This window comes from Ranitomeya imitator, chromosome 9, assembly GCF_032444005.1.
Source record: "Ranitomeya imitator isolate aRanImi1 chromosome 9, aRanImi1.pri, whole genome shotgun sequence".
NCBI classification, from domain to species: Eukaryota; Metazoa; Chordata; class Amphibia; order Anura; family Dendrobatidae; genus Ranitomeya; species Ranitomeya imitator.
This window is the reverse complement of record NC_091290.1, coordinates 29,509,174-29,532,905: the sequence shown is the minus strand read 5'-3', so window position 1 is coordinate 29,532,905 and position 23,732 is coordinate 29,509,174. Positions and strand designations below refer to the sequence as shown.

General features: G+C 48.4%; 2 protein-coding genes across 3 annotated transcripts in view; both read right to left on the bottom strand.

Annotated features, from left to right (window-relative positions):
- Positions 1-4,192, bottom strand: part of PACS1 (phosphofurin acidic cluster sorting protein 1) — a 106,119-nt gene extending 101,927 nt beyond the window's left edge. The window contains exon 1 of one of the 2 annotated variants that reach the window (XM_069740244.1): positions 3,968-4,192. In XM_069740244.1, the coding sequence (XP_069596345.1) occupies positions 3,968-4,149 (182 nt within the window). In that variant the 5' untranslated portion in view covers positions 4,150-4,192. The remainder of the gene's footprint in view (positions 1-3,967) is intronic. The other variant, XM_069740245.1, reaches the window with a different exon arrangement.
- A 3,290-nt stretch (positions 4,193-7,482) lies between these two features.
- SF3B2 (splicing factor 3b subunit 2) lies at positions 7,483-23,320 on the bottom strand. Its single transcript, XM_069740019.1, has 21 exons — positions 23,249-23,320; positions 20,288-20,322; positions 19,052-19,105; positions 18,025-18,171; positions 17,852-17,900; positions 17,682-17,767; positions 16,543-16,645; positions 16,282-16,352; positions 15,306-15,503; positions 15,095-15,220; positions 14,803-14,883; positions 14,475-14,702; positions 14,070-14,219; positions 12,605-12,694; positions 12,208-12,315; positions 12,001-12,108; positions 11,765-11,907; positions 10,940-11,041; positions 10,687-10,786; positions 10,251-10,436; positions 7,483-7,666 (listed from the first exon to the last, which is right to left on the bottom strand). The coding sequence occupies exons 1-21, from the start codon at positions 23,265-23,267 to the stop codon at positions 7,598-7,600; spliced, it is 2,253 nt and encodes a 750-aa protein (XP_069596120.1). The 5' UTR covers positions 23,268-23,320; the 3' UTR covers positions 7,483-7,597.
- Between the last annotated feature and the right edge of the window lie 412 nt (positions 23,321-23,732).

Here is a 23,732-nt window from a genome sequence, read left to right as displayed (position 1 = left end):
ACAAGATTCTTTCCCAGATGGATTTTGGCTTAAGGTACCGTCACACATAGCGACGCTGCAGCGATACCGACAACGATCCGGATCGCTGCAGCGTCGCTGTTTGGTCGCTGGAGAGCTGTCACACAGACCGCTCTCCAGCGACCAACGATCCCGAGGTCCCCGGTAACCAGGGTAAATATCGGGTTACTAAGCGCAGGGCCGCGCTTAGTAACCCGATGTTTACCCTGGTTACCATCCTAAAAAGTAAAAAAACAAACACTACATACTTACCTTCCGCTGTCTGTCCTCGGCGCTCTGCTTCTCTGGTCTGGCTGTGAGCGTCGGTCAGCCAGAAAGCAGAGCGGTGACGTCACCGCTCTGCTTTCCGGCTGACCGACGCTCACAGCCAGAGCAGGAGGAGAGCAGAGCACAGCGCTGGAGGACAGACGGCTGTAGGTAAGTATGTAGTGTTTGTTTTTTTACTTTTAGGATGGTAACCAGGGTAAACATCGGGTTACTAAGCGCGGCCCTGCGCTTAGTTACCCGATGTTTACCCTGGTTACCAGCAAAGACATCGCTGAATCGGTGTCACACACGCCGATTCAGCGATGTCTACGGGGAGTCCAGCGACGAAATAAAGTTCTGGACTTTCTTCCCCGACCAGCGATCTCCCAGCAGGGGCCTGATCGCTGCTGCCTGTCACACTGGACGATATCGCTAGCCAGGACGCTGCAACGTCACGGATCGCTAGCGATATCGTCTAGTGTGACAGTACCTTTACTCACGTACATTTTGTCAAACTGCAGTCTCTTTTTTCGGTCTCGGTGTCAGCAGTGTTGTCCTCCTGGATCTTCTGCCATAGCGTTTCATTTCATTCAAATGTCGACGGATAGTTCGCGCTGACGCTGATGCACTCTGAGCCTGCAGGACAGCTCAAGTTTCGTTGGACTTTGATTGGGACTACTTATCCACCATCTGGATTATCCTACATTGCAACTTTTCATCAATTTTTCTCTGCTGTCCACATCCAGGGAGATTAGCTACAGTGCTATGGGTTGTAAGCTTCTTGATTATGTTGCGCACCGTGGACAAAGGAACATCAAGATCTCTGGAGATGGACTTGTAACCTTGAGATTGTTGATATTTATCAACAATTTTGGTTCTCAAGTCCTCAGACAGTTCTCTTCTCCGTGCTTAGAGTGGCACACACAGATTCACTCACCTTCTCCCTTCTTTACCTGGTTTCAGGTGTGATTTTCATATTGCCCACACCTGTTACTTGCCACATGTGAGAGCGAACGAGCATCACATACTTGAAACAAAGTTGTTTACACACAATTTTGGAAAGGTGCCAACAATTTTGTCTGGCCCATCATGGGGGTTTTGTGTGATATTATGTCCAATTTGCCTTTTTTTTCCTGTTTTTATTTTGTGTTACTGCAATACACACAAAGGAAATAAAAATGTACATAACAAAACGTGTGTAATTGCAATATTTTTCTGGAAGAAATACTTCATTTTCTGGAACAATTTTCAACAGTGCTAACAATTTCGGTCATGAAGATAAAATTCATCTATCGAGCACAGCGGCAATGGAGCCGGCCCCTTATATTTACTGATGATGTCACTGCTGACATGATGGACTCTATTGGGTGTGGACATCTACTCTTCTAAACAATGAAGCTGCAACACCAAGAAGGAAAAGTCATGGAATTATGAAAGTCACAGGATGGATGAAACATTTCTAAACATCTAGATTTATTCTCCACGTGCAGAAATCCCGGCACTTTCAGTCTCGGATACCATCAGGGAGATCATTAATGGTCGTCTGAGGAAGGTTCTGCCTCTGAATGACATTGGACAAATCATCAAGATCCGCTGCTGGCAGCTCCTGTGTAATCACCGACGAATGACATCGCAGATGTGCTCGATGGGAGACAAGTCCGGAGACGCTGCAGACCATGGGAACAGGCTGACAATGACAAGAAAAATGCCCAATGGGCTGCAACGGGCCTGGATGCTCTTTCCCTCACTCCCAAGGGGAATAAACAGTGCCGAAAACAGAGTTCAGAAGATATGCATCTGATCAATAAGAGGCTGATAAGAAGCCACCTAGGGCCTCCTCTCTGTGGCTCACTGACATTATTGTATATGGGGGGCCGGGAAAATCACTTTCGCCCACAGGAGCATGGCCGGCTTTAAGGGGGAGTTCAGACGTCCAGGTATGATGGTGCACGCGCTGGCCACTGGTCTCCTGATCTGAACCTGGCTGCCTCATAGACTTATACCCGGCTGTCAAGTTCAGGTCTGGAGATCCGTGGCGAGTCTGTGCAGCGTGATCCGTCCTTGGAGCGTGATACATGAATGTCGGAATTCGACCTAAGGGCAAGTTCACACAGTGGTTTGGGGGTTTTTAGGATGAGCTCCAAAATCCACATGAAATAATTTTTTAATACTATCCCTATTAATTTCATTGGATATTTAGGCAAAAACTAGGGTCTCATCCAAAAATAGGAGACCTTCATCTGCATACAACTGTTTGGGGGTTTTTGCCCCTCATCAGCGCAGATCAGGGTACTGGTTGGCTGAGTGATAGGACAGTAATAAGGTCTGGGAGGACTTATCAGATGCCATAAAGAGTCATAGAGGCAGACAGACGGCCGTATACCTCGTGCGATGGTCGCATTGCACTGCACGGACTGGCCGGCGGCTCACCTGACCTGAACATGACTATGCAGCTGTCAAGCTCAGGTCAGGAGAGCTGCCGGCCAGTCTGTGCAGTGCAATGCGACCATCGCACAAGTTATACGGAATGTGCCATTAAAGGGGTTTTCCACTGCACCAATAATTATGAGCGGTCAGCAATATCAGATCGGTGGGGGGTCCTACACCCGGCGCTAATGAACTGGTATCAAGCTCAGATGTAAACAGTGCATGGAGCAGTATGTAGGGTAGCTCTGCTCGCCGTCTAGTGGCCACTGCCAGGTACTGCAGATTAGCTCCTTGTCTTGGAGTGGCGCGGATCTGCAGTGCCTGGGACCGGTGACGTTCTGCTTTGTGCACCCATTAAAGCCAGCCCCCACTAAAGCAGATCAGTGGGGATCCAGAGTGTCAGACCTCCACCAATTTGATATTAATGACCTGTCCTAAGTATCGGTCACCAATATCAGTGTAGCAGTCAACCCCTTTAAGGGAGTATTGCTTGGCCTTTAAAGGTATTCATGGCCGTTTGCCCTATAGGAGATAGGTTCCACGCAAGTCATCATCCGACCCTCTAACACACCTTATAACACGACTTTGGATATTTAAAGGGGGTCTTCCACTAAAAATATGTACTTTACACTCCGTACTTTCTCGGATTGCTTCTGCTCCACTCATTCTGGATCCGTTTTTCTTTTTCTTCTGTGCCCCTCCGTTCCAAAGTTATGCCCCTTTTTAATAAAGATGGGCGTAGACCACAGAACATCTCTGTGGGTGTGGCCTTGTTGCGATTGGCCAGCATCAAAGCAGAAGACGACGCCCACAGACAGGTCCTGCGCTCTACGATTGTTGCTTTATTTCCAGGGGGCATAACTTAGGAACAGAGGGGCACAGAAGAAAAAGAAAAACTGTCCCAGAACCTGTGGAGCAACGGTGATCGGAGGAGGGGCTCAGGGTAAAATTAAAAAGTGCGGTGAACGATCCTCTAACACCGGGACCACCCACATGGCCAAGTAATAGACCACACCCCCTCATAGGAGGCGCTTTATGGTAACGCTGCTTTTCAGGAGGCCTCGACGGTCACCTAGGAGACCGGCCCACAGTTCTGGGGTCAGGAGGTCGCCGCTTTTTCCCAGATCTCCACCTGACACTGACGACAGCGACAAAGATGGAGGAAGGTGGCGCCCTGCTATTCCCATCATTATCCCAGCCCCCTGCTCCCCCACACCCTGCCGCACCGTCACCGCAGGTGTGAATGACATCACAGGATTACGTGCTGACGTCATACCTGGGCACGCAGGCCGCGCTGCCTCGGTCTGTCTCCCAGGTGGCGTACAAGTTCATGCGGACCGGACCTCCAGCAGTCGGGGCGGGGCCGGTAACGGTTAAATCACCACCGAGAGTGGAGCCCCCCGGCGGCGCCATGACTGTGGCCCCCAAGGGCCCCGCTGTCACAGAGCGCTCGGACATGGCGCAGAGAGCACACAGCAAAGACAAAGTCGACGACCAATCGCGGGGCGAGGAGAAGAGCACGTGACAGGGCGGGGGCGCGAAAAACGTCACTGGGTCAACGGCCCGCCAATCAGCGAAGGAGAGGCAATGTTTACGGGCGAGGCTTCCTTCCTTGACGTCATCGCTCCTCTGGCCAATGAGCGTGCAATGTTAGAGCCGTGACGCTTTTCGGCCGTCGTGCTAGTTATGTGAAGAATGAAGGGGTGATGGCGGCCCCTCCAGTGTCAGGCGCCGCGGGGCCCGCACCCATAGACTCCTTCCTCTCATACGGGGCTGTAATAATAATAGTGTGCACTGCACCACCAGGGGGCGACACACGAGCAGCAGCTCTGGGGGTCCTGGGTCTCCAGACGTGGCCTGGTCGTGCTTCCGTCCTCCATGCTTTACACTGCTGTTAGCCTGAGGGGTGTGCGAGAGCCAGTGTCTGCCGGGGGTCCACCAGTAGCATGGGTTCTGGATGCCCACCCTCAATGATTGCTGGGTTTATCACATATGATATTTTCCTGTAAATACCAGCACTTATGCGATTTTCTGCTTGTTAAGATTGTCAGCCGCTCAAGATATTTGCACTTTAATTTTGTTTATAACTTATCTTGGAGCCCGACCACCTCTGCTGGACATCAGAACATGCAGAGCGCTTACAAGCTGTTTCCTGTTGAGCACCGCTGTGAAGCCGGCCTGGAGCGCACTGTCACTCAGAGCACTTACAAGCTGTTTCCTGCAGAGATCGCGAGCACCGCTGTGAAGCCGGCATGGAGCGCACTGTCGCTTAGAGCGCTTACAAGCGGTTTCCTGTTGAGCACCGCTGCAAAGCCGGCCTGAAGCGCGCTGTCGCTTAGAGCGCTTACAAGCTGTTTCCTGTTGAGCACCGCTGCGAAGCCGGCCTGGAGCGCACTGTCACTTAGAGCGCTTACAAGCTGTTTCCTGTTGAGCACCGCTGTGAAGCCGGCCTGGAGCGCACTGTCGCTTAGAGCGCTTACAAGCTGTTTCCTGTTGAGCACCGCTGTGAGGCTGGCCTGGAGCGCGCTCTCACTTAGAGCGCTTACAAGCTGTTTCCTGTTGAGCACCGCTGTGAAGCCGGCCTGGAGCGCACTGTCACTTAGAGCGCTTACAAGCTGTTTCCTGCAGAGATTGCGAGCACCGTTGTGAAGCCGGCCTGGAGCGCACTGTCACTTAGAGCGCTTACAAGCTGTTTCCTGCAGAGATTGCGAGCACCGCTGTGAAGCCGGCCTGGAACGCACTGTCACTTAGAGCGCTTGCAAGCAGTTTCGTGCAGAGATTGCGAGCACCGCTGTGAAGCCAGCCTGGAGCGCACTGTCACTTAGAGCGCTTACAAGCTGTTTCCTGCAGAGACTGAGCACCGCTGTGAAGCCGGCCTCGATCACTGTCACCTCATCATGGCCCACTTCATTGCAGCGCCTGCATGCTGACTAGCAGCAGTGGTCGGTACCCTAGGCAACGAGCTGTTAACAAGTGTTAGTATCTCAAGAACGGCTGCACATTTTAATAAGCAGTAAATTACAAATGTGCTTGTTTTTACAGTATGTCTATGAAGGATGGGATTAACCCTTTAAAGTGCAGCTGATTGCCGTGATGAAGCGCTGGCAGGACGCTCGAAACGTGGAACCTCCACATCTCACTTTGTCACATTCCTCCGTTTCATGTTTTTAATCAATGTTCAATAAGGAAGATTTTCTGCTCCCTCCTCGTGTCAGGACCAGAGATGCTTTGTAAAATGACTCGGCCAGCACAGAACGACTGTTCTAACCAAGTCCTGCCGCTCGGTTCATCATGGCGGGGCCAAGTCCACCTTCCCACCTGCTCGTTTGCCCTCTATCTCCTCATCTTCTTTGATTGATAGATGGAAAACAAGCAGGTGGGAAGGTGCATTTATAGGATTGGCCCAGCAACGAACAGTCATCTGTGCGGACACACTCCCTTTAAGATGGGAACAACCTTATAAACTGCAGTTTTAACCATAAAGTGTTGGCAGGTCCCACAGTGTACGGTGGGACAACACTTCGCCTTTTCTGTGTTGTGGCTGTTTCCTGGAACGGCAGCTCGGCTCCTATTGACTTCCATGGGATCTGAGCTGTTGTCCTTCCATCAGCCGCTAAGCAGTGTAACGCACGCTACACCGTTTTCTGGTTGTCACGAGACCTGGTATCAAGCCGATTATGAGGGAGTCTGACCCCCACCAGGTATTAATGACTAATCATTAGGGCACAGTGGACATATAAATTGGACCGAGGTCGGACCGCAGTGTGGACTGGCCGGCGGCTCTCCCGATCTGAGTGCGACCGCTACATAGAAATACATGAAACTTCCACGCTCTGGTATCAGTGAGCTCTGCACCACCGGCCGATCTGTCACGTTAGTAAAGACAGATGGGCATGGCTGGGGGCCAGAAGTTATACACAGGGGGCGGTGAGGGGCAGGATGTTATACACAGGGGGGGCGGTGAGGGGCAGGATGTTATACACGGGGGCGGTGAGGGGCAGGATGTTATACACGGGGGCAGTGAGGGGCAGGATGTTATACACGGGGGGCGGTGAGGGGCAGGATGTTATACACAGGGGGGCGGTGAGGGGCAGGATGTTATACACGGGGGCAGTGTGGGGCAGGATGTAATACACGGGGGTGGTGAGGGGCAGGATGTTATACACAGGGGGGGCGGTGAGGGGCAGGATGTTATACACAGGGGGGGCGGTGAAGGGCAGGATGTTATACACGGGGGGCGGTGAGGGGCAGGATGTTATACACAGGGGGGGCGGTGAGGGGCAGGATGTTATACACAGGGGGGGCGGTGAAGGGCAGGATGTTATACACAGGGGGGGCGGTGAGGGGCAGGATGTTATACACAGGGGGGCCGGTGAGGGGCAGGATGTTATACACAGGGGGGCCGGTGAAGGGCAGGATGTTATACACTGGGGGGCGGTGAGGGGCTTGATATTATAAATTGGGGGGCGGTGAGGGTCTGGATATGATAAACTGGAAGGGAGGGGTGATGTTATACACCAGGGACAAGTTTCCAAATGTTAGACAAGGGGCCAGATGTTATACACAAGGGGCAGTGGGAAAATCCAGAACTCGGTAAGGAGGTCCACTCCGTACTTTTCCCTATGTAGGGGATGTGAGCATATGACTTCCCTACCATGCAAAAACTGTGAAAAAAAATTATGAAACCCAATTGCAAAAATTATGTTTAGCCCCAAATGCTTGCATGCAAGGCGGACAGCCACTTTCAATGCTACTTTTTACACTACAGAAATAACTGAAAACGTCGAACACTTTAAATTTAACGAGTTTTATTACAAATACAAGAATGTGATTGACAATGGATGAAACGGAAAGAAAAAAAACAAAACAAAAAAAAAAAAAAAAAAAACACCGACATGAAACGCAATCAGAACTTGAATTCTTTGTACTTTTTCCCTGAGCGGGAATCTTGTGGCTGCCCCTTCCTCTTCTTTTGCTGTACGAACAAAATAAAATAAAAAAAATAAAAAATGGGAATCAACATTGAATTATTACCAGATATAAAAAAAACCTAACTATAGTGAAGTAGATGGAATCAGAAGGAAAGACGTCTGAGCAAGGGGCGAATGAAGGGGGTCGGTGACTACACAGGAGACATCTAAGGCTTTGTTCACACATCTTCCTGCATTGGGGGGGGGGGGGGGGGTCTCACATGACAGATGCATCCACCTCATTCAATGATTGGCTGCAGTGGTCATGTGACACCAGCCACAGGATGAGAAAGCCAGGAGACGCTGGCAGCAAAATAGAATGACGAGTTTGCTTGTGCTTTTATTTATTTATATATAATTTATGTATAAGTATTGATCAGGTAGGTTATAAACCGCTCATGAAATGAATCGACTATTGGCGCTATATATATACATATACACATACACACACACACACACACACTGCTCAAAAAAATAAAAGGGAACACTAAAATCCCACTTCCTAGATATCACTGAATGAACCGTTGAAGCGTATACCACGCGAAACGGCCGTAGTCCATTAACCTAACCAGTTCGTCTTGCAATTATCCTGCCCTCTGTAACCATGTCCACAGCACGTTGTTATAATAAAGGACAAAGGTTTTTCTACTGGAAGACTTGTGTGGTGCTGCTATTTGCTTCCTGTTTGGATTTCCACTCATGTTTTTTCAAGCAAGCACGCACGCCTTATTTCAGTGGATTACCGTTTGGTGGGGTTGTCGACTCGGCTCATCCTACTGGACTCTGCTAAGACTGCTCAAACAGTGAGTACTCACATGTTTCTTAGTGCCATTCAGCTTTTTTCTTGTTTTTTTACAGTCCATAGCTTCAATGCCTTCATCTTGCAGGAACTGCTGACACACTCCAGCCACATGAGGTCTGGCATTGTCCTGCATTAGGAGGAACCCAGGGCCAACCGCACCAGCATATGGTCTCACAATGGGTCTGAGGATCTCATCTTAGTACCTAATGGCAGTCAGGCTACCTCTGGCGAGCACATGGAGGGCTGTGCGGCCCGCCAAAGAAATGCCACCCCACACCATTACTGACCCACTGTCAAACCGGTCATGCTGAAGGATGTTGTAGGCAGCAGATCGCTCTCCACGGCGTCTCCAGACTCTCAGTGTGAACCGGCTTTCATCTGTGAAGAGCACAGGGCACCAGTGGGGAATTTGCCAATCTGTGGCAAATGCCAAGGGTCCTGCACGGTGTTGGGCTGTGAGCACAATCCCCATCTGTAGACATCCGGCACTCAGATTCTAACCATTTGTGCAGATACATGCACATTTGTGGCCCGCTGGAGGTCATTTTGCATGGCTCTAGCAGTGTTCTTCCTGTTCCTCCTTGTACAAAGGCTGAGGTAGCGGTCCTGCTGCTGGGTTGTTGCCCTCCTACTGCCCCCTCCACATCTGGTGTACTGGCCTGTCTCCTAGTAGTGCCTCCAGCCTCTGGACACTACGCTGACGGTCACAGCAAACCTTCTTGCCACAGGTCACATTGATGTGCCATCCTGGATGAGCTGCACTACCTGAGCCACTTGTGTGGGTTGTAGAGTCCGTCTCATGCTACCACGCGTGTGAAAGCACAACCAACGTTCAAAAGTGACCAAAACATCAGCCAGAAAGCATTGGTACTGAGAGGTGGTCCCCACCTGCAGAACCACTCCATTGAGTGTAGTCCATGAAGAGGTAGAAAAGAAGTGCACTTACCCGTATATAGTAGTCACAATATTTATTCGGCCATATTACAAAGCGTGCAGGGAGGGATGTGAAAAAAAAGCGGACAACGGCCGTTTCGTGCCTCAGCACTTCAACGGGTCCAAGCACCCGTTGGACCCGTTGAAGTGCTGAGGCACGAAACGGCCGTTGTCCGCTTTTTTTCACATCCCTCCCTGCACGCTTTGTAATATGTCCGAATAAATATTGTGACTACTATATACGGGTAAGTGCACTTCTTTTCTACCTCTTCATGGACTACAATGTATTACTTTGGAGGCTGCACCCCGTTTCTATTGTAAAAGGTATTTTTTCATGCCGGCTCTCGTAGTGATTTGGGTTGTGTTACGTACAGAATCTAACTATATAGCAGCTGTGCGGAGGATCCTTTTCTGCTTTTGTTTCACTCCATTGAGTGTGACTTGATAATTGCCCATAATTTCCATCTGTTGTCTATTCCATTTGCACAACAGCATGTGACATTGATTGTCAATCAGGGTTGCTTCCTAAGTGGAAAGTTTGAGTTCATAGAAGTTTGATTTACTTGGAGTTATATTCTGTTGTTTAAGTGTTCTCTTTATTTTTTTGAGCAGTGTATATATTATATATGTATATATATTTTTATTATTTATTTGTTACCATGTTAATCCGTGCCCTTACTTAAGGTTTACTGATGTATATTAGCCAGACAGAAGCCAATAAGCAGCACGGGATGACGCTTATTATGGCACAAAACAGAAGACCTCTATGACCATGACAAGCTTAGAATGCGGTGTTCTCCAGACCTGGATGCACCTGACCAACTCAGTAAGAGAATTAATAAAGACAGTCATACCTTCTGCTTGGCCGCGTGTTCGGCCACCATGTCACTAAAGTCCTCCTTCTGCACTTGTTCTTGCGCTTCCCGTACTCTTTCCTCGTACTTCTGCGTCATGGCTGAAGGGTCTAATTCCAGTTCCTCTGGGGCCAGGGCCACCTCCACCCCCTGGGGCTCTGTTGGGGCACCTCTCCGAGACATGGCCTGTGGAAAGAGCAGACAGATCATCAGTGAAGCTCCGAGGAGGTAAAACACAAGGACGAGGTTTAGTAAAACCTTTGGCCAACTTTTACGTGATCGTAAATCAGCCTGGACAATTGATCAGGAGACAGAAACGTTACCAACGCCAACATCACTCTGCAGCCTGGTATATACCGAGATGAAGGCTGCCCGCAGTGGTTGGACCCCGCTAATAAATCGATCGCCACAAGCATCACCACATAGAGCTACTCACTGATGAAATATCGTAGATGTGCGTGGATCCCATTATCGCTCCACCAACCGTAGCCATCCTCTTCTCTGGCAGCACAGTGAAGAGTAACGGGGTCTCCGTACTGTCGGGACATAAAATCATAGGATTAGTGTCATCGCTAAACAGGCAGAGAAAACTGGGCATTATTGTAAGTTAATATACAATCTAGATGTGGACAGCATCAGGCAAAAAGTCAAAATAAAAAATACAATAAAAAAGAAAAATGTCTTCCTACCCATCCATGGCTTCTTCATTCTTCTTTTTTCGCAACTCGATAAGTTCCGGGGTCTCCATACCGGCTGGGACTGAAGAAAATCCTCCAGGAGTGATGAGTCCACTGTAATATTACAAGAAACCACATTAAGACAGGAAAGGATCCTGCAAGGCTGGGAAACGATGAGAAGGTGCACTTAGTATTTGGGCACAGAGGGGAGGATCCACAGTGTGACACAGGAGCGGCTACAGTCATCGGATTTTAAGATCTAGCATCGTGTAAATGGATGGGCACGGCGGATCGGTGACTTTCTAGGAATGGAAGATTTGGAAGGTGCGTTCCAGTTGGAACAGTGACAACTTTTAGATCGGTGAGGGTCCGACTGCTGGGACCCCCCACCAAGTGCAACTTCTGTCCTCATTAGCAGCGTGAATGCTCGACTGCCACTCCATTCAAATCAATATGGAAGTATCTGAGAACGCCAAGAGCTCCAGACTCAGAAAAATCAATGGAGCGGTGGTGGAGTGCCGCTCAATCCTAAGGGCTCGCGCACATGGCAGACTTTCTCAGACAAGTGCCAATTGTGGTTTCCGTGGATAGCACTCGTCAACATGTTATTCAATGGGGATGTGCACACATCTGAGTGTCCGATCCAAATCGGCAATGCAAGTCTATGGGTCCGTGAAAGAAAAAAAAAAAAAAAAAAAAGAGCGCACTCGGATGGCATCCAAGTGTGGTTCAAATTTTCATGGTCAGACAGAATGGAGAAAGTTATATAGAGAGTGCACCAAGCTATCTTACAGATTATTCCTCATGCATGTAACCATATGGGAGCCGATCACTTACCTATCAGCGGGTGTGATGAATCCAGTCTCATCCGGTTTGTCCTCGTCGCTTTCTTCCTCCTCTTCCTCGGAGGAGGACTCGTCATCAGATAGTTCTAACTCTCCCCATGGGGTCCTGTCTATGTCTTCTTCTTCATTCTTACTCTATCAGACAGCGATTGTCGGACATTAATTATTATTTGTGGATTGTCACCGCCGCTGGGCACATAATGAATATATCTACGTCTGACTTATTACCTGGAAGTCTGAGGAGTTCGTCCCGAATACATCTCCGTACAGGGGTTTGCCCATTTCATCGACAGGAGGCTTTCCCCAGCCACCAGCGTGATAGCCAAATGAACAGCTCTGGGGAAAAAAATTATATGTATATTTTTATTAGACAGATAGAGTCAAGAAACATGGGAAAAGAAAATGGAGTACAAGCAGACTGTCATACAACCGTACCTCTGGAATAGGAGAATTTAGCCCCGGGATCTTCAGATTGGGGTATGAAGGAGGAGGGCCGTATCTCTGCATAGCGATAAGCCAAGGTGGCGGCACCTTATGGGAGTTCTGTCATGGAAAAAGAACATTGTAAACCTTCCGATGAAGAACGTCTTGATAAAGCAGATATTGACAGATGCCCCCCCATCACTGGCCGCCGCGGCCTCTATGCCCACGTAATGACCCTGACGTATGTGGGGCATCTCGTCTGTGGCTGATAATCGAGTGTTAAGATTTGTTGGTGTTCACGCACTAGACGTTGTTCCTCCAAGAGTCACATTGTTATTCTAATACCAATAATCGGGTTAAGGTTATTTAGTCTTTTTTTTTTTGGTTGTACCATGAACCATTCACTTACCGGCCCGACCGGCATTCCCAACGTTATCTTCAGCTCATCAGAAAGGTCACCCGGTTTCTTCTCCTTTAAGCGAGTCTCAAATTCCTTTCCCTGAAACACGGAGAAGAGTCACTGAATGAGTTGTGTGAATGGTATACGACCCAGACAGCAACTCCCGTCCATACACTTATTACAGGCAATATTCAAGTACTTAAAAGGGGTATTCCCATCTCCAAGATCCTATCCCAATAAGTAGTAGGAATATTATTATTAATACCAACATTAATATTAGTATATACCTCTAATTAGAAATTTAGTTTAATTCTTCTGATTCGCCATGTTGCTTACCCCATGTCCAGGGCATTGCAGTCGCTTAGGTATCCATGGTTACGACCACTCAGTGACAATTAGCTGTTCGTGGTCGTAACCATGGACACAAGCTACTGCAATGCCTGCACATGAGGAAAGAAAGCGAATCAGAACTGTACTCTATTTTGAATTGGAAAATTTGCTAATATTATAACATTTACTACATATTGGGATAGGATATTAGAGATGGGAATACTCCTTTAATGAGGACGTCCCATCATGATAAAGAAGAGTCTCATAACGTCAGATCCTTCTGCATCACTGGCTCATGTGTCTGAAATTTCCACACTGTATCCTCCTGCATTTCTTCCAATCTGTAAGTTATATTACTATTGTCAGCCCCCCTTTCCCAATTGCCAGCCTCCCCTCCACTGACAGCCTTTCCCCCCCCTCCCGACTGACAGCCTTTCCCCCCTCCCGACTGACAGCCTTTCCCCCCTCCCGACTGACAGCCTTTCCCCCTTCCCGACTGACAGCCTTTCCCCCCTCCCGACTGACAGCCTTTCCCCCCTCCCGACTGACAGCCTTTCCCCCCTCCCGACTGACAGCCTTTCCCCCCCTCCCGACTGACAGCCTTTCCCCCCCTCCCGACTGACAGCCTTTCCCCCCCTCCCGACTGACAGCCTTTCCCCCCCTCCCGACTGACAGCCTTTCCCCCCCTCCCGACTGACAGCCTTCCCCCCTCCCACCTCCCGATTGCCAGCCTTCCCCCCTGATCTCGGAGAATAGGTGCTACCACGTGTCCTGTACCCAGCACCCAGCCAAAAATAAGGCGAGACATGTCCACATCCTATGCAGCAGGTCCATATGCCACCCATGGTATCTGGGCATGAATGCATTTTTTTGTAGTAGGGCTTGAGAACGGTACACCCTTGCGTATCCAAATCCGTGAGACTCACAATGTGCCACAATTCGGAAGATTTTAGGCATATAGGCCAAGACTTCATTTAAGAATAGGTCAACATGTCTCGATTTTCCCCCATACGTGCTCAAGGGGTGACACTAGAACATGATGTCGCACCAGGCCAAAACAGAAGAGGCTGTGGCTGACGTACGTATCAGTCATGGCCTGATCAAAACGCCAACGGTCCAAGCATCACCCCCGTGCGCCCCTCACCTCATAGTACAGGTCCCCATGGATGGTCAGCTTGGGTTTGTTTTGCCATTTGAAGAACGCATCGTGGAGCTTCTGGTAGTCTATGTCAATCTTTCCCATTTTGGGACGAACCTTCTCCCTCATCTTGGATTTCATAGTCTTTTGCTCTTCCTGCGGTAAGACAACAGTCATAAGACGAGGATCAGATACTTTCCGTATCATTAGGATCGCTCCAAGGACAGTTCCATAACAATATTAAATGTTATATGCATTGTACAGGAGTTACACAAGGTCTACAAAAGCCAAAGTGTAGGATTCTGTTTTTCTGGAGTCCATTTACAGAGCTGCCTAATTTTGCAGTTGAGAAACAAAATATCAGGGCAAGGATTACAATTATGTGATCATTTAATCTCCTGGACAGCTCACCTTTTCTTGCAGCGCCTCTCTCATTTCCTGGATGCCCGTTCTCTTGATAAATTCAGGGAGCTGGAATGGCGGTTTCTCAATTCCTCTCTTTCCTTGCAGGTACTTTCGCTTGAAGCACCAGTGACGAGGAACGGGAACAGAATTCCTGGTCCCTTTCAGGTGCACCAGCAGCTTGGGATCTTGAGCGGTGACATCGTGCATCTCCACCACATCGGGACGCGAGACCAACTGAGAGAGACATAAAAATAAATAAACCCACAAGGTATAGATCAACCTGCACACTATGGCATTTCTGTTCACAACTAAGCTTCGCGCTGCCGTTTCGTACCTGCTTCAATTCCGCCACCGTGAATCTATTCATCCGTCTTAACTTTTTCTTGGAAAGTTTTGGTGCGTCCAATTTTTTATCCTGCAAATGACATGAAAAAAAAAATATATATATATATATATAAAACATTCATCACCTCCCGTGTGAATAGGTGATGATGTGTGATCCGTGGTGCCCCACCAGTCTCTAGCTAATTGACAGGAGGTCCTCAGGCACATTCTCTGGATCGATGGGGGATCTCGGAGCAACGAACAACTTACTCCTTACTGTATCAATTATGTTATCTGCCAACCTCAGCATCACTGTCGCTGTCACTGTCCATCATCTCCTCCTCAAATCGCTTCCTGGGGGCCGCCGGTTCGATTTTTTCTACTTTTTCTGGCTCTTTTTCCTTTTCTTTCTTAACGTCATCTGTCAACTAGATATTAGATAAAAGGGACAAATTGAGTGACTTTGGTTCCCAGAGACGACATTGCGTCCATTTTAGAGCCATCGTGTATCACCTTAAAAGCCTGAAAGATCCTTTTGAAGAAAATGAAGTTGGGGTCATAGATGTCGGGCTCCTCCGTCACATATTCAATCTCCACTTTCCCTGCCAAGGCCTCTGCTGCCTCATTTATGTCATCGGTGACGGCAGAGGGGGCCGCGGTCGCTCTCCTACGCGTCCGTTTCTTACGGTTCTTTCGCCTGCGGCCTTTCTTCTGCAAAGAGAAAAGATTATGTGGAGCCTCATGGGGATGTTTATTTAAGGGGGTTGTCCGGTGAAAACATCTCATCGCCGATCGTCTGGTGGTCCGACTTCTGGGACCATCAATGATTGGCAGGAGCAGCAGTGGCGCACATGCCCGGCCGGCGACAGTCGTTCCCTATGGGGCCACCCAGCGCTGCGCTCAGCTTTTTCTGGCAGCCTCAGAGAATGAATAGCGCGTGCGTCCGATCCATTTTTTTAACAGATAAATGTTCCCCATATTGCCGATCGGTCGGAGCAAGGTATCGCCTATCCCCTCGACAGCATGACTTCACAGTACAACCAGATTAATTTCTGCTGAAAATAACCAATTCATCCTAGATGAATCATCCTTTGACTTAGATGGAGGTGCACATCTAAAGCGAGTATTCCCATCGACAAGATCCTATATGGAGTAAGTGTAATAATATTAGCAAATCCCGCCATTTAGAAATGTAGTATAGTTCTTCTGATTCGCTTTGTTGCTTACCCCATGTGCAGGGCAGTGCAGTATCATAGATATCCACGATTATGACAACTCATATAGTGACAGTTAGTTGCTAGCGGTTGTAACCATTCATAACTAAGCTACTGCAATGCCCTAAACATGGGGCAAGCAATGTAGCGAATCAGAAGAACTATACTACACTTTTAATTGGAGGTATTTGCTATTACACCTGCTTATTCGGACAGGATCTTGAAGATGGGAATAACCCTTTAATTCGTGCTGAAGATAGCAGTGATTGTCATACCTCCTTGGTTGGTCCTGTAGTTTCCTCTTCGATGTCATAGTAAAAGTGGGAATCGTCGTAATCTTCCTCTTCTGAAATGGAATAAAAAAAAACAAAAAAAACCACACATTTAAAATTGGACGACGTGCTGCCGAGAGCAATCGCATCTGACGAACGACCATTTTGTTCGGTCATTGGGGGGGGGGGGTCTGCTGGCCGGTTTAGACGGACTGATAAAATCGGGAAAGGAGACGACCCCGACCTCTTACACGGTCCCGTTACCTGTGGCCACCGGAATCATCATCTCTTCTTGTCGGATTTCTTTGAGCTGAAGAATTTTCTCCAGAACTTGTGGAATCTTTGGACCCGATAATGAATCCTCCATCTAAAATTGAAGAAGGAAAAGTGTTTGCCTGTGGAATTAGCCATGGAGCCCACAGAGAGAAAAGACTGGACGAGCGGAGGAAACGGAGGCCAGGTCCGGACTGCTCGAGGCCACTGTCGGCCCGTACGCTCGGCAGGTATAAGCCCAAAGCTTGCCTAGACACCACATGGGTGTACTTTCTTTTTTTTTTGCATTTATCCGCTTAAATAAATGGTACCTTGCCCAGGCTTTGATGCCAAAGGGCGTCAGGCTGGTAACGGCTAACTAAGGCTACGTTCACATTAGCGTTGTGCGCCGCTGCGTCGGCGACGCAACGCACAACGCACATAAAAACGCACCAAAACGCACGCAAAAGCGCTGCGTTTTGCGACGCATGCGTCGTTTTTTGCCAAAATTTCGACGCAAAAAAAAATGCAACTTGTTGAGTTTTCTTTGCCCGACGCTTGCGGCAAAAAAACACGCATGCGTCGCACAACGCAGCACAACGCATGTCCATGCATCCCCCATGTTAAATATAGGGGCGCATGACGCATGCGTCGCCGCTGCGTTTCCCGACGCTGCGTCGGGAAACGCTAATGTGAACGTAGCCTTACAGCTCCTGCCGTATAATCCAGGCTAAAATGCACAAACGCTGCGTCCACCGAGCCTTAAAAGGGGTATACCCATCTTAAAGATCCTATCCCAATATGTAGTAGGTGTAATAACACTAATATTAGCATATACCTCCAGTTAGAAATGTAGTATAGTTCTTCTGATTCGCTCTGTCACTTACCCCATGTGCAGGGCTGAGATATCCATGGTTATGACCACTAACTGTCACTATATGAGTGGTCGTAACCATGGATACCTAAGCTACTGCATTGCCTTGGACATGGGGTAAGTGACCTAGCGAATCAGAAGAACTATACTACATTTCTAACTGAAGGTAATTGCTATTATTATTATTAGTACCTATTGGGATAGGATCTTGGAGAGGAGAATACCCCTTTAATTCACTGTATAATCATTAACGGTGGAACGAAGATGGAAGTCTTACGTCTTTAGAGTCGTCCCCAGACTGATTGAGAGCGCGCATGCGATTAAGGGAAGGCATGAGCGGTGGGATGTTCGTAACAAGGTTTCCTGCAGATAAACGGATAAAGACTTAGGACATTGTATACAGGACGCGTGTCCTACCCCCCCGGACGCGCGTACACCGGACATTACCTCTAGAGAGGAGGAGCGAGCGAGTGGCCTCCGGTTCCAGAAGAGTCGCCTGAAACATTGACATGGGAGTTCAACAAGTGAGATTTTGATTTCGGAAAATAAAAAAAATAAAAAATTAAATGAAAAAACTCTGTGGAATAATGGGAGTTAAGAGAAAATGAATTGCTTTTCACCTTAGGAAGCCCATCGTTTGGCTGAGGAATGACTCCCGCTTGTGGCGGTTTGCCGTTTTCTTGGTCAGGGGCCAGTCGAGGGTTTAGGCCGTGTGGAAATCCCATGCCCATGGTCGGGGGAGGAGTTGGCATCGGCATCCCAGCCATCTATGAATCAGAACAAGATGGCACCAAGGACAGAGATTAGTGGCAACAATCAGCATGGAATACTCCTAGATGCTACCTGCCTACCTGCTGTGCCCGGTGCCGCTCCTGCCGGCGATTCAGCTGCCTCTGCTGACGTCGCATCCACAGAGCGGCAGCTTCTTTTCCACGCTGCTTTGTCGACGTCACTCTGATTGACAATCGTCTCAGTCAGACAGAAGGAATTCAGCTGTCACTCAGAATAACATCAACGTCCTGCTCTGTCAACAGAGCAGAAAAGAAGGCGCCGTTCTGCCAAGCGTGACATCAGCAGAGGCAGTGACGGACAGCGCCGGGCACAGCAGGCAGCAACTACCTGCTCATTAGTGTTCCGGCACAATTTTTTTTATTCTTCACAAGGTCACAAATGGAACGGTTATTCCTCATATGAGACATTTCGAGCATATCCTCAGACGTGAGACCGCAAGCCTGGACCGCACGCTTTATGAAGCGCACGGCATTACGTGGTCTGGGGGCCTCGTGTCTGCAAGTTTATGTGGTTATTACAAAACTGTATGATATCCCCCCTATCCATGTGATTGCGGTCCGACCCCGCCAATGGGGCAGTGGGCCATAGGTGCGCACACTCGACCTCCGCTCTAGTCATCGTCTATGGCACTGCCGGAGAAGGCCGAGGGCAGCGCTACACTATTACGGCAGACCCACCGAGACTGGACGGAGCGGAGCTGGAGCGTGCGCACCTCATCAGAGACGGGTTCCGGGACTCAGGGGAGAATGGACGATTTAGGGAATAACCCAGAGGCAGAATGCAGGAGACTAATAACTTCCTGACACAAGGAGCAGAAATCTATGAGAAGACGATACTTGGCACTAGAACCCTCACCTGCGCCAGTCTGGAGTTCGTGGCTGCCATGTCATCATCATCATCGTCATGGGCCTAAAATTACACAAGAGAAACAAAAACCCAGATTAAAGAGGTTGTCCGCTACTTTTACACTGAGGAACTATCCGTAGGATACATCATCAATGTCTGACTGGTCGGGGTCCGACACCCGGCACCCCCAATGATCAGCAGCCAAGAGTGTCAGCAGCAGAATATACTCACTTGTGGAACTGCTCCGTCTTCTGATAGTGGTCGAAGAAGGGTACTACACATCCACCTGCTATTCAAATTAATAGGCGGCAGATATGTAGTACCCCGCGGTGGCCACTATCAGAAGACGGAGCAGTTCCACAAGCGAGTACTTCACGCCGGCAGACGCCACCACCTACACCGGCTGATCCATGGGGGTGCCGGACCCTGACCAATCAGACAATGATGATGTATTTTAAGGATAGGCCATCAACGTAAAAGTAGAGGATAACTTCTTATCATATTTTAAAATGTTAAAAATATATTTATAAATATTTAAAAATTGCCTCTTCAGAGAGGAAAAGGACTTGGAAGCCGCAATCCTAAGAGTCATCATCAACCCTTTAACGAGCCTTGCAATATGACTTTGGCTAAAAGCCAGATCAGAATCTTAATTTGTAGACAGTGTTTCGGGGTGTTACCCCTCATCGGTGCAAAGTGTGAGATCTGATTTGGCAGGGTGAGAGGCTAAGACTGGGATCTAAAGGGTACGTTTTATCCTTATGGAGAGTGACATGCCAGAATGAAGAGACTTAAAACGGCTTGCATGTTCTTCTGGGAAATAAAATATGTAAAATCAGGTCTCATACTTTGCCCTGATGAAGGGCAACACCCCGACACACCGTGTTTGCAAACTGAGATTCTGATTTGGCTTTTATCCTAAGTCATATTGCAAGACTCGTTAAAGAGTTGATTGTGACTTGTAGGATCGCTGCTTGCCAACAGGTGGCGCTATAGAGTTTAAGACCCCCTTCCTCTCAAGAGACAATCAGCATATTTAAATTTCCCAGTGGAGCAAGCAAGGCATTTAAGTCTCCTCACACTGACATACCACTCTCCATAAGGGAAATACGTAACCCTTAGATCCCTGTGATTTATTTGAGAATGAAAGATCAGTCCAGGAGAAGAAAGAAAGTCCCTGAATAGCAGAGAAAGTGATCCTGTATATAATATCCATATTATTCCATACACATAGATTCCGGTTACCTGGCCTGCAGCAAGTTCACCATCATCTCTGCCACCTGAAATCACAGACATGAGCATTGCGGTGAGATAAGGCTGCACCATACAGGCACATATTACACATTGGCAACGGATTCTGCTCATTATGGAATCAAACACATAGGAGATCCTGCGCAAAAACCACAAAAGGAACCGGAGAACAGATTTCTCCCGTGGATGCAGCCGACGGACCCCAGAATTCACAATACCAACTGCGGCCATTTTTATAAAGGTCTGGTGTACTCATTTTGAAAATCCACTAAAGAAATGCCTGTATAATCCTCTGTAAAACGTTCCTTGCCCAATAGTAAAAAAGTTTCACAGTTTTAGAAAATATATATATTTCCCCTGGCTGGTTTATTAAAAAAAAAAATTAAAAAAAAAAAAAAAAAAAGATTTCCTCATCCTCACTGGGTCCCAGAGCCAACTCCCTGATGCTGCTCTGTGTCTGTTAATGGATGCTGTCGCAGATAACCGGTGAGCTCAGCGACTCTCAGCAGCCCATGCCATCTACTCAGAACAACTACTCAGGTAGAGCCGCTGAGGTCCCTGAATTGGCTGCAGCACTGTCCGCCCTGCACACCATAGTAGACACTGGGAGCAACACACAGACCTGACACCCAGCCTGTATTACTGGGAGAGACACACAGACCTGACACCCAGCCTGTATTACTGGGAGAGACACAGACCTGACACCCAGCCTGTATTACTGGGAGAGACACACAGACCTGACACCCAGCCTGTATTACTGGGAGAGACACACAGACCTGACACCCAGCCTGTATTACTGGGAGAGACACAGACCTGACACCCAGCCTGTATTACTGGGAGAGACACACAGACCTGACACCCAGCCTGTATTACTGGGAGAGACACACAGACCTGACACCCAGCCTGTATTACTGGGAGAGACACACAGACCTGACACCCAGCCTGTATTACTGGGAGAGACACACAGACCTGACACCCAGCCTATATTACTGGGAGAGACACACAGACCTGACACCCAGCCTATATTACTGGGAGAGACACACAGACCTGACATCCAGCCTGTATTACTGGGAGAGACACACAGACCTGACACCCAGCCTGTATTACTGGGAGAGACACACAGACCTGACACCCAGCCTGTATTACTGGGAGAGACACACAGACCTGACACCCAGCCTGTATTACTGGGAGCAACACACAGACCTGACACCCAGCCTGTATTACTGGGAGAGACACACAGACCTGACACCCAGCCTGTATTACTGGGAGCAACACACAGACCTGACACCCAGCCTGTATTACTGGGAGAGACACACAGACCTGACACCCAGCCTATATTACTGGGAGAGACAAACAGACCTGACACCCAGCCTATATTACTGGGAGAGACACACAGACCTGACACCCAGCCTATATTACTGGGAGAGACGCACAGACCTGACACCCAGCCTATATTACTGGGAGAGACACACAGACCTGACACCCAGCCTATATTACTGGGAGAGACACACAGACCTGACATCCAGCCTGTATTACTGGGAGAGACACACAGACCTGACACCCAGCCTGTATTACTGGGAGCAACACACAGACCTGACACCCAGCCTGTATTACTGGGAGAGACACACAGACCTGACATCCAGCCTGTATTACTGGGAGAGACACACAGACCTGACACCCAGCCTGTATTACTGGGAGCAACACACAGACCTGACACCCAGCCTGTATTACTGGGAGCAACACACAGACCTGACACCCAGCCTGTATTACTGGGAGCAACACACAGACCTGACACCCAGCCTGTATTACTGGGAGAGACACACAGACCTGACACCCAGCCTGTATTACTGGGAGAGACACACAGACCTGACACCCAGCCTATATTACTGGGAGAGACACACAGACCTGACATCCAGCCTGTATTACTGGGAGGGACACACAGACCTGACATCCAGACTATATTACTGGGAGAGACACACAGACCTGACACCCAGCCTATATTACTGGGAGAGACACACAGACCTGACACCCAGCCTATATTACTGGGAGAGACACACAGACCTGACATCCAGCCTGTATTACTGGGAGAGACACACAGACCTGACATCCAGCCTATATTAGTGGGAGAGACACAGACCTGACATCCAGCCTGTATTACTGGGAGGGACACACAGACCTGACACCCAGCCTATATTACTGGGAGGAACACACAGACCTGACACCCAGCCTATATTACTGGGAGAGACACACAGACCTGACATCCAGCCTATATTAGTGGGAGAGACACAGACCTGACATCCAGCCTGTATTACTGGGAGGAACACACAGACCTGACATCCAGCCTATATTAGTGGGAGAGACACAGACCTGACATCCAGCCTGTATTACTGGGAGGGACACACAGACCTGACACCCAGCCTATATTACTGGGAAGGACACACAGACCTGACACCCAGCCTATATTACTGGGAGAGACACACAGACCTGACACCCAGCCTATATTACTGGGAAGGACACACAGACCTGACATCCAGCCTGTATTACTGGGAGGGACAATCCATGACAAGTCAGAAGCTGGACATTTCGTCATGATTTTATTTGTACGCACTCCACCAAAAATACATTCGGAAGTCCAGAAGACACCCAGCACCCAAACCTGCGGGTGACGGACAATGCCGCCATCATTCGCTGCTGAAACACCTAGTGCAGGGACAGAGGCGCAAACTCCATAGCAACAATCAGACTCTACCAGTCCTTATCAGAGGGAGGCAGCATAAGAGCTCCTATCCTCTGCTGCATACATATGATAGATGCCCCCTATGAGGATGCGCAATGGTACAGTCCACACAACCAGCGGCCTTCCCTCCGGAGCTGCGGCCTCCAGCTCACTACCAGGGGCCGCGCCCAGCACCGCGCTCCCCCCGGGCCCCGCTCACACGCAGCACACGGACTCACCGTCCATGATTTCCGCCATGTTCCTGCTTTACGTGTGTCGCCTCTAAGCTGCAGAGTCGCCGAGTGTTACGTCATCCGAAGCGACGGAAAAGGCAAGTAAGGGAAGATGCGGAGGCCGCCATGTTTGTTGAGGGCAAGTGATTGACGTCAGTGTGGGGGGTGAAATCATGGGCTGCAGTCGTGAGATCGCCCACATTTTTTTACTTACCACAATACAAACTTTTTTTATTTTTTTTTTTTTTTTCTTTATTTTATTTTTCTTATATATTTTTTCTTTATTTTATTTTTTATTTTTGTTTATTTTTTTTCTTTATTTTATTTTTCTCATTTATTTTTTTATTTTATTTTTTTATTTTTTTTATTTTTGTTTATTTTATTTTTTTCTTTATTTTTCTTATTTATTTTTCTTTATTTTATTTTTTTATTTAGCGTTTTTATTTTTTTATTTTATTTTTTCTTTATTTTACTTTTTTTATTTATTTTT